Source organism: Solea senegalensis, linkage group LG9, assembly GCF_019176455.1.
Source record: "Solea senegalensis isolate Sse05_10M linkage group LG9, IFAPA_SoseM_1, whole genome shotgun sequence".
In the NCBI taxonomy this organism is placed as follows: Eukaryota; Metazoa; Chordata; class Actinopteri; order Pleuronectiformes; family Soleidae; genus Solea; species Solea senegalensis.
In genome coordinates this window covers 6,133,322-6,144,470 of record NC_058029.1, presented here as the reverse complement: position 1 = coordinate 6,144,470, position 11,149 = coordinate 6,133,322, and the positions used below count along the sequence as shown (strand labels likewise).

Sequence of the window (11,149 nt, the reverse complement as noted above, 5' to 3'; positions counted from 1 at the left end):
CAAGCTACAGTTGTAGGACACGTGTCCTTGTCCCAGCAGACATTCACTAGTGGGGAATTGAGTGTGTCCACCTCCACTATCACTCGGTGGTTGGCTGGTTCTCCTTGTCGGTCCAACATGCCGGGGTCTGGATTTGTGTTTAAACACAGATCCAACTCTGGTCCAAATGAGTGCACGCGTGCAGTCGTTAATCGACTCCCAGTCACATTATCCGGGTGCTTTAGTCCGACTTTGATGACGAATGACGAAAATTAACGGTCAAATGTAAGAAATGTGCTCCGCCCTGTGGGACAGCAACGCCCGCTGGTCAAAAACTAGAAATGGAAACCTGACGAGTTCTGGCCCCAAAATATTTGTCTCTTGCCTACAGAATCTGACCTGTGGAGATGAATCATCATGTAACCCCCTCCATGTGGGCAAGACAGTCATCTTCACATTATCCTGTGTCTACAGTCACTTCAGGAAACACGGAGAGAGAACTCTGGTGGTTTCACACCAGGCGTCCGTACCGTGGACGCACAAGCATAGACGTCCCATCAAGTCACAGAGTTGTACAGTTTTTTTTCGTTTATGTTGGACATTCCTTCCATCCTCTGTCCCCGTCAGTCTCTTCTGCGAGAGTTCAGCGGCAGATTTGGCATCTGCCTCCACGAAGGTTGCACATTTTACTTTAGAAATATTTGGGAGTCATATCCACAGCAGACCAGCATCCAGTGAAGTGTTACATCAAATAAAAAGAATAAAAACAGATTTCTTCTCCCAGTTCCACCCCACGGGCAGAACACCACCAAGACATTTTCCCATTCACGCGCCGGCGGCGCATTCGTTTTTGTTTTTAAATAGTATCTTCATGTAGCAGCATTACACATTGTCAAGGTACTGTATAGTTTATGTACACACATATATATTATATATATATAGATATATATATATAAATATCCTTATGCAGGAAACAGACAGTGGCAAATCTGACGTCCAGAGTGTCCTGTCTTGCGTTTTTTTTTTCATGTCCTTGCAGGGAATGCATCCTCAGGTTTCAAAGTGCTGTGCTAAGAAAAGAATTCCTTCATAACAGTGTCACTGGTCTCACCTCCTCGGTGTCTCACATCTGTGGAGGGAGAGACGGAAATCGAGTTTAGCAACAATCATCTGGTTTTTGGAAAAAGCCTCATCACAGATTATGACTTGGGCTCAAAACGCGTCCATGCCAAAAAAACTAAAACACAAAAAAAAAAAGAAGAAGAAGACGAGCAGCACAGGAAGTAGAAGTGCACAGTGTGTGTGTGTGTGTGTGTGTGTGTGAAGGGTGGAGAGGGGAGGTGATCTGGGTCAGTTTCCACCACCTGGTGCTTTTGCCGCCCATTTTAAAATATACTTCCTCCACAAAACAAGTTACTAAGTGACAGTAATAAGTAAGTTATGTATTATATGTTACCATTTTAAGAAGTAAAACTATTACTTTATTCATTAATTACTCCTTAGATTACTTTCATAAAATACAACCAAGGAGTGAAGTTCCTTTTGGGACTGAATCCACTCATCCAGTCACAATCAGCAACACAGGAGTAGCAGGAACTGTGGAATGGATTGGCCCGGGTGAAAACCCTCCAAACCAACCCCCACCTCCCCTCTCGCCCTTAAGTCTCCTCCTCCACCACCTTTCCTGAACCACCCAGACTGAATCGTGTCATTCAGAAGTGTGTGGCTCAGTGTGGGGGGCCCTGAGGGGTCAGAGGCCGTGGAAGGTGACGGGTCAGTGGAGGTCATGAAACGCAGCCTTGTTAACTAAAGGGCGGCAGCGTCTGCACCTATCTATGGGCTCGGTGATGCGAGCGGCCTCCTGCTCAACGCCAAACTAATAACTATGACGGTATCGAGTGTCAGCGGCACACAGAGGCGCGAGGCTGCGTGAGCGTGATTCACTCCGCTCGCATGTCAATAATCAACTGTTGTTTTTACGGTGTCCAAAAACCCCAAAGGAAAAATGATTTTAATTTAGGATCTAACAGTTCTCGCTAATTCTTTTCAGCCTTATCTTATGTTCTTCATCAGGTTTTTCTCTTCCTTTTTTTTGTTAAATCAACGGATCTCAAATGATGATGACTATGAAAGCTCTGGGGGGGGAAAGCTGGTGACTTCACAGCGATGTCTGTGAATTGTTAGGATGAAATTATAGTTGTCCTTCAGTGATACATGTTCAGTATTGGCAAGACCACGTCACTGCTTACGACCCATTAAACTCAATATATTATAATAGATATTATAACAGCATGTCGAACATGTCAAAACCTCAATATATGAATTTCTTAATTAAATAAATAAATGACACTTTTGACTATTAAGTTATGCTGATGGTGATCAAACGCCAGAAATGTATTAAATGCCAGAAGCAGACAGGTGTGAGGTGTGTGGAAGCAAACAAATAACCTTAAGATTTATAAAGCGCTAACTCAATGGATAACCTAATTATAAGCCGTTTTAAGAACAATTTTAAGGGCTGTCTTCAACACAAAGGGTGTTTTGTTTGTTTTTTTTTAAACCTGGACTAAAATCAAGATAGTAAGAGAAAACGTGGATGAACCAAACATCCAAGAGTGACAGACGTCGGATTTTTCCCTTCCTCGACAACTTTTTTTATTGATGTCTGTCAGTACGTGAATTTCATTCCAACAACTAAGAAAAGTGTTTTAAGAACCAACGAAGGACGACAGATTTACGACAATGGTCGCTTCTGACAAGACACAATGCAAACTCAGAGAAACACAGAGCTGCTACAAACACAACACGACACAACATCACACAGCAGGGAGAAGCATGCTTTTCTCAGCGGGGGAGGGGGGGGAGGGGTCCATGCTGGGGCGACAGAGATTGGGGGTCAACAGGAGGGGGGGGAAAAAAAAACGATTGGGATTCATGGCACAGAGTTTTTCTTGTGATAGGTTTTACGGTAAACAAACCTGCAAGTTCTTTCGTTTAACTCAAGTTGTCTGGACTTGCAGTCTAATTGTGTGAATTTGCAGGAGCATTTACAGGTGAGAGGGTCCTGCACATACAAGCGCTTTCTTCTCTCTGAGCAAGGCACACAGTGGCTGCAAGGGAAGAAAAAAGAGAGGGAGGGAGGGAGTGAGAGAGAGAGAGGTCTAAGCTATAAAGCGAATTCTGCAGAAAGGGCAGAGACAGACATTCATGCAACATCCCAACCACCCCCTTACACACACACACACACACTCCTCCTGCACAGCAGCCAGAAGACTAGTACCAACATGTTCTGTTATTCATATGTTATTCATATGTTATTCATATGTTTAATCATCCTACACTCACAGGTCAACGAAAATCTTCCATCGCTCATAAATATTCAGCCCTGACGTTCGGCAAAAACAAATAAGATCATTTTAAAGGAAGGAAAACACGTTTTAATCATCACCGGAGAGCCACCAGCAAACAGCCGAGTGAACCAAGTCAACCTCTAACAGGTTTAAAAAGTTCCCCTGTTCACGCCTGACATTAAGATGCTTCTCGTTGTAATCAAATCTCAAATGACACTGTATGCAAATCTGCATTTGTGTTTGCCAAATTATGATTTTAACCAGTCTGACTGCACACACACGTCAGGTGTCCGTGTGCTTTGTGGCTGTGGCGACAAATCGCAGCAGGTAAGACGGCGCCAGCGGAGGAGGCGGACTTTAATGCGTCCTGAAGGCAGATCTGCTTTTACATGGGTAAACGAATTTGGACACACTTCTCTGACCAGATGCATTCGGAGTTCACATCTGAACACTTTGTGATCAGATCAGGTCAAAAAGGGTCAAGGCTGCGACAGACAATCTGTTTCAGCTTATGATGCACAAGGTCACAATAAAGACACAACAAGGATATGACCAGATATATAAATGGAGTTGCTAAGTAGCAACAAAGAAATGTGCTTTGTCTCATCGAACTGATTTGCAAAACACAAGGCGTCCCCAGAACCAGGATAAATCCTATATCACTTTCTATAGCTGCAATGAAAACAGGAGTGAAGCAGGCCAAAGCACAAGCTATCAGTCACTGTCTCAAGGCTTCCACGATAACGCTACACACACACGGCACATGTGTGCTTTATTTATGGACTGTGCCTGATGTGGTATCTAACATTTAAAACAAAAGGAAGCACAGCGGCTGATTAGAAGCCCCTAACAACAAGTGCGGCCGACTGCAGAGCAGCGAACCGTTCCTGTCCAGATACGAGCAGCAACTTCAGTTTCACTGTCGCGGACATGAAAACAGAACGAAGGTTAGGATTTGGTATATCAGCTATCACAACTGTGGGGTTTTATCTCTTTTATCTTTGAATTTTGACCCTTTACTCACATCATTTCAACTTTTTATCATACAATTATGGCTCGTGCTGACTTTTCCATCTTATTCCTGCTGGATTTTCATCTTTTGCGTTTCTTTTACTGCGAGAAACGGCCTTCCATAAGAGAGATATCACGCTGACACTAACACAAATGTTTTTGATTCACTCTGGCTCCGATTCTCCTCTTACATAAGGCCACATGTGAACACATACACACACACACACACACACAGTGAGTTTGCTCTGGTGTAAAGTTTCTCTTTAGTGTTGATTCGAGGGACGACATTTAGTGAAAGATCAATGTAGGGGGAGAAATATGGAGAGAGAGATGTGTGATGGCACTGCTTTGGCTGACTTAAAGACAGACTTAGACGTCCTTTATTCACATTATTCTTTCATTGAGCAGCATATTATGCTCCTTGGGAAAATAGTTAAACTAGTCGGGGAGGGGGGGAAGAAAGCGTAGAGTATTGGTGGGGCCGAATCAATATCTGTTCAAGATAACAAGAGGTAATAAATCAACAGAGTGTCTGCACGTATCGGCCTCCTCCTTAGAATGCCTGGATATCGATCCTCAGGATTAGCTCTGGGTCAGGTGTATCAGGATCGATATCTCCCGGTAATGGAGTGTGAGGCCGAGGCACAGCTCCGCTCCACCCTGCTGCAGGCAAGAGCAGCTGCCTACGTGCACAGGGACAGGCAGGCATGGAGCTCAGCCCCATGACTTAGCTAACATGATCTCATCTCTGCTCCACCAGTACGTCAGGATTTAAGGCACCACACCACGATTCCACAGAGCACACTCTTCCCTATCCAATTAAACAGGCCGACCTCCTGCTGAGAAGCCACACACACACACACCGTACAAACACACGTTCATATGTCAGCTGTGACAGCGAGTGAATTCTCTCCACCACCTCAGCTCGTCTCCGGGGCTCATCCTCTATTTAAATCTCAGAAAATAAAAATAGTTCCGACTGCGTGACACCTGTTGCTATGATTAGACACGCGGAAGTCGCCGAGGGTCAGGTTTGCAGACGGCGATGGGTGGTCCGAGAGTCGGTTGGCCGCGTCTCGGTGAGTCACGCCGTTAAGGCCGCGCCATAAAGCACTTACTTGGCCGCCATAAAAAACAAAGACGAGCGTGCTCAAAGTGGAAGAGTCCTATAAAGATAGTGTCAGTAAGAGAAAAAGCTGATGGGGCCTCTTCTATCTGTCCATCGTGTGCGGGAAAGGTCGGATAAAGAAAACTGTACAATGTCTTATTTTATTTTTTCTTATAAAGCTGAAGAAGACGGATGGATTATCATTTGAATTATTAACGTTGATTAATGAATAATTCATTCATATTTCACGTGACAATTGCCAACGCGCGGTCCTCGACCACCACCAGGGGGACTCAGACCTCATGATTTAGCATAATTGTCTTAGAATTGTGTAACTGTGGTGTTTGTTTTTATGCCTCTTTTTAAATATGACCATTTAAATGATTCATATAGCTAATTGTTCTGTTTCTTAATCGTTCCGTGTTCCATGCCGATAAATCTACAGAATAACACAATGAATATCAAACTCAAGGCTGACCACTGGCATCTTCTGATTGAAAAAAATAATTGATTTACAGCTTTACAGCTGATGAACATCCTGGTATAATCACGCGCAGACCAACACGAGGACCATCACAGTGAAACCAACGTCTGTACTCTGTTACACAAGTCATTAATCAACTTCAAGGACATGTTACCTAAAAACTCACATCCCCCCTCAAAATCCTTCAGGGTAGATGACAAAGCAAGAAAAAAGCAACAACAAACAGAATCACCAAAGATGTACTTACTATTCTTTCTTTACTTGAACATCTGGCTTTAATCTGGAATTTAAAAAAAAAAGGAGTGGAAATTAGTTCGTTAGACGTCTGCTTTCACTTTATTGCTATTACCATGTGTGTGTGTGGGGGGGGGAGGGGGGTGCGATGTTTGCTTACCTGCACTCACACTTTTGATGCTCTACGAAGCTCAAGTCAATGACCTTTTGCGTCACCATCGTTTTCAGCCGCATTACCTTGATGGGAAACAGAGGACACAAACAAGGCGAGCTTTAGATTCCAGCCTCGGCCCGTGACTTTTGGTGACACGCACGTCTAAACACCGCAGCCCTGCGCCTGTGTCGCTGCATGTGCCACTTCTCCATCAGACCACATGCGAAGGCCGGGGGGAAACGTTGACCTCACGCATGTCGCTGTAACCACCGAAGCGCTGGAGTAAACAACATATCTGAGATGCCATGCCTCCTCCTCCTCTTCACTTTCTCTGCTCTGCTTCACCACCGCCTGTCTGACGCGGGTTGGATTTTCAATCTCCATTATTACGATTCACAAAAATATAATAAGACAAATCTAATAATCTAATCTGAGGATCTATAATCTCTACTTTCAGTTGCATAATAAAATAAAGCTCATGTCAGGAAAACTAAACCATCTGTTTCCACTGATATTCCAATGAGCTGACGTTGGCGGATGCAGAGGAAGCTCGCTAATCGACCCAAACTACGTCTATGGTCTTCAGAATTTGAATGTATTTGTTTGTTTGAGGCAGCGACACAAAGTAAGTCACCTAATGAAATCTATGTCAGCTTAAAGCATAGAGGCTATCTCAACAAAATGTTTGTTTTCTGTCTGAACTGTAAGAAAATCTGTGATTTTACATCACGGAACACACGAGTTGTCGATCCACTGCTGGCTCCACGAGTACGTCCACGCGCGCTACCTTTCGACGTCAGTGTTTGAAATATTCTGAGTCACTTTACTAAAGTCACACAAACTTACCAAACACGACAGCAGTAAACAAAGCCTGGTTGACTTGAGTGGAAACAACGTAGGTCTCTCCTCACCTGCAATGTGACATTACGAGTTTCCGTGGGCACACACTCCAGCGCTTCGTCGTTGCAGTAGCCTCCGCAGCGGTTAAGGACCACGCACGAGGGGATGTACGTGTGCTCCGTGTCCGGATATTCGTGGGAGATGTCCACCAACACCTCCCTGGTGTTACATAAACTCTTTGTGTAGACGTCATTGAACGAGATGACTAAAACAAAGAAAAAGACAACACAAACACAGCGTAATTATCATGTTTTCCTCCACATTAGTGACATTAAAAGCAGAATTAGTATGCACACGGACACCTGAACCTGCACTAATGCTACCATTTCCATCATCATCAATATGTTGTGTTACAAATGAGGGGGTCAACAAATTCGGCGACAGCTGCTCCACGAGATCCACAGACAAATAGGTCACAGAATAAGAAGAATAACGTAATTTCATTATTTTAATACTCTATTTCATCACTTCATTTCAGTTACAGTCCTCAGTTCAATTTGTGTACATATACAAATGTGATATCAGCAAGGGTTTAGAGCTCTCTCTTTCCCCAGCTGGTGTAATCAGGCCACAGTCTTATCTGAGAGCACATGACAGTGTCTGACAGGTGCTCCGGTCTCCTGACTGTGGGTGTGTGAAGGTCAGTCGCTTGCAGATGGCGGACTTTTTGCACCTATTCCAACACTAACAACTTGTGTCCACGGGAACCGTTTGTTGTGACTCATCTGTGTCTCCATTCATCACCTTCCGACAGGACCGACCGTGACCTCAACGCGACGGCATCGCGGCCGGCAAATATGCATCAAGGGCAAGGCTGAGTTGAGCGCCTGCTCGTGTTCCTTCTGTCGTGTCCTCAACGAGCACATTTACAAAGTAAAAGTGCTTTTATGACAACTCCAAAGTCTAAAGTGAGACCTTTGCTTCCTGTTTGTTCTCCGCAGAGAAAACATCCCAGCTAATACAAAAGAAAAAAAACAACAACAACACCTTGTGACCTGTCAAGGTTTCCATGTTTTAAGAAACTAACATTTCCCCATATGGCCACACGGTGGCCTTACAGTCCTCCGGCCTGCACACACATAGAGACAAAGAAAAGTAAAACAAGTGTGATAAAGAAAAAACACTTACCCTCATTTTTACTCTTCTCCACGTCCTTGTTAATGCTGGCAGTCTGTAAGAGATGCACATTTATCTGAGTGTTAAACCACAACCTTTATAAAACATGATGTCATCGTCATCATCATTAAAGAATAAACATATAAATACAAGGTTTCTCAAAAGAAAAAGCCTCCATGTTACCGGCTTAATGCCCCATTCATTTATCAGCTCTGTCACACACTAACAGGCGGCTGGGGAACTATAAAGTGTCAACATTAAGAGTTTAATGAGGATTCATGTTCACCAGGGAGAAGGGAAGATGATTACATTTAAACAGCATCAATTACATGAGCAACGCAAAGACTGGTCTTCAATGAATTGAATTTTTAAGTTTTCAACACTTCAAATGTTTTAAATAAAAAAGATAAAAAAAATAAAAAACTGTACACACATAGGTCCATTTGCATTGTCCATGTGTGCAATGGTGCTGCAGATTTGATTGTATATATTGTTTTGTTTTGTTTTTTATTCTAAAATAACCACACTCGAAAAACAATTGATAAATCATCAAAAATATTTAGGGAACAATTTAGAAGTCGATGAATAATTAGGTTAAATATTGCAGCCCACAATTCTAGGTTTTAAAGATTTGAAGAAGATGGAAAAAAAATCAACAAATTATTGATTAATCGAGACTGACAGATAAAATAATTACTATAAATAGTTACATCACTATTACAGTGGATATTGAACTGAAGCTCGAACAACAACACATGCATTAAATCCTAATTTGTGGCTGTCAAATCTCTATAACGGTGGTGTGACAGTATTTACATGATTAATACGTTATGATTTCCTTTTATTTTGAAAGTTTCTCACAGGAACCGGTCTCTGTCTGATGACACAAAGTGTCGTGACGGATTGGCAACAATTAGCCCGGACACACACACGCACACAGGGATCTGCGCGCACCTTGTGTGGCTGCTGTAACCCGGCGCAGATGTTGCGTGAGAAAAACGGATGAGCCTGCGTGGAAACGAGGTGGACACCGTGAAGGGCGGCGGGACAGGAGAAACCGGGTCTGAGGCTGAGCACAGCACACAGCAGCGTGAGAACAAAACTGACTGTTCACTGTTCAAACTCCATTCATCTGAAGACGATGAGGAGGAGGAGGAGGAGGAGGAAGGCGCGCCTCCAGAAACCCCATTCACTCAAATCTCACTTAATGCGCTCCCTCCCGGATGTATTCACATCAATGGCATTGACAATGACTGAGAAACTTTTTTAAACATTGTAAACCAAGCAGCCTTTTGTTGGACTTATTGTGCCCGTCTGCGGGCTTTATGCCTATGAGCAAACTTCCTTTTCTGTGTCATAAACGAATTCAATGTAAACACAACCAACGCCGAAATGTAAAGATTGTCTTATAAAATCAAAAACACACTCGTGATACACACTTTGTCACTGACTCTGGATGCACTCACAGAACAAACCTTAAATCGACAGATTTTTAAATAAAGTCTGGTTTTGCCTAAGAGAGACAGTGAGTGTGTGTGTGGTGGTGGTGGGGGTGTATAGAGGATGAAGGGCGCTGACAGTTTCCCCACACACAAACAAGCTGTGTAAAAATAACTTGTTACATTTGTTTTGTGTGCGCTAAAGACGTAACATTTGCGCACTGATCAATTGCATGCGTCATCAAAGTCCAAATCAAATAGGAGGCACGTGTACATGTGTGTACGTGTGTATGTGTGATAGATGCGTATAAAGTGACACACTCACCTTTACACTGGACAGGTAAAAAAGCGCTGCCGACAGGATTTGTAGCAAAGTGACAACAATGTTCATGGTTGTAATTCCACACGATGAGTTCTGAAACCTCTGCGGGCTTTGCGTCAAAAAATATATATTGGAGGGGGGGGGAAAAATCCACAAATCTTATAAAATAAATACTCAAAAATCGCAGTAATTCTTCGCTATAGCAACAGCAAATCCATTGTCATGTCCACGCGTGTAGCTCGTTCACAGGGAGACTTCCAGTGCGCTGCTCTAGAGAGCTTTAACCATCCACCCAGACCGGCTCATCCACAGACAAAGACACTGGGATCGGTGTGAAAGCTCCGCTGAAACCGGGACTTCAGCAGCGCTGCGCTGCTCCGCAAAAACCTCAGGAACAAATGGAAGCGAGAGAAAGGATCAGCTCACCAACTTTACGCACCGGCGTGACTCTGCGCTCATTGATTCCACAGCCTGAGGGTGTGTGTGTGAGAAAGAGCACGCGCTGTATGCTGGTATAAAGTGATCCTTCTGCTTTCACCCTCCTTGTGTGTGTGTGTGTGTGTGTGTGTGTGTGTGTGTGACTCAGCGTTCGCTCTGTGCTGTGCGTCTCTCTAAAAAAAACTCAGTGTGGAGCACCCAATCTGTGGCGCGGAACCAGGCTCTACAGTCGTCGTCTTCTTCTGCGTCCTGCTGTGGCGACTCAAGTGCATGCGTTATGAAGAGCGAGGAGGCGGGGCTGGGTGGAACCAATAGTGGGGTGGGGGGGTGGGGTTATGGTTCTTTCACGTCTTCTCAATGGAGCCGATTAATTTGGATGCGTTTCCCCTCAGCAGCAGCAGCAGCAGGACCAGCAGCAGGACCACTGCCTCTAGTCTGAGTTACAGGTGGCTCACGCTGTCATTGTTTACCACGAATTGCACAAATAACAATAACAGCAGCAGAAGAAACAACTTTAAAGAACCAGTGCATAAAAAAATTGTGACATCTAATGGTGAGACTGCAGATTTTAACTCCCCGGGGCAGGAAACTACAATGGCAAACCAAAAAAAACA

The 11,149-nt window shown here is 43.9% G+C and overlaps 1 protein-coding gene across 2 annotated transcripts; it reads right to left on the bottom strand.

Annotated features, from left to right (window-relative positions):
- Positions 1-599: 599 nt before the first annotated feature.
- Positions 600-10,815, bottom strand: vegfaa (vascular endothelial growth factor Aa). 2 transcript variants are annotated; one of them, XM_044034523.1, is made up of 7 exons: positions 10,101-10,815; positions 8,349-8,391; positions 7,232-7,425; positions 6,327-6,403; positions 6,180-6,212; positions 2,958-3,089; positions 600-1,108 (listed from the first exon to the last, which is right to left on the bottom strand). In XM_044034523.1, exons 1-7 carry the CDS (start codon positions 10,164-10,166, stop codon positions 1,087-1,089), a joined length of 567 nt encoding a protein of 188 aa, XP_043890458.1. In that variant the 5' UTR covers positions 10,167-10,815; the 3' UTR covers positions 600-1,086. The 2 variants fall into 2 exon arrangements, with proteins under 2 accessions (XP_043890458.1, XP_043890459.1); XM_044034524.1 differs by lacking the exon at positions 2,958-3,089 and having other exon boundaries at positions 10,101-10,810.
- Between the last annotated feature and the right edge of the window lie 334 nt (positions 10,816-11,149).

Excerpts from the sequence above, each read along its gene's own strand:
- vegfaa (XM_044034523.1), bottom strand. The coding sequence starts at position 10,166 with ATGAACATTGTTGTCACTTTGCTACAAATCCTGTCGGCAGCGCTTTTT. Across the intron at positions 7,426-8,348 it reads GGAGAAGAGTAAAAATGAGG|TCATCTCGTTCAATGACGTC; the intron begins GTAAGTGTTTTT and ends TCTTTGTTTTAG. Across the intron at positions 6,404-7,231 it reads CTCGTAATGTCACATTGCAG|GTAATGCGGCTGAAAACGAT; the intron begins GTGAGGAGAGAC and ends TTTCCCATCAAG.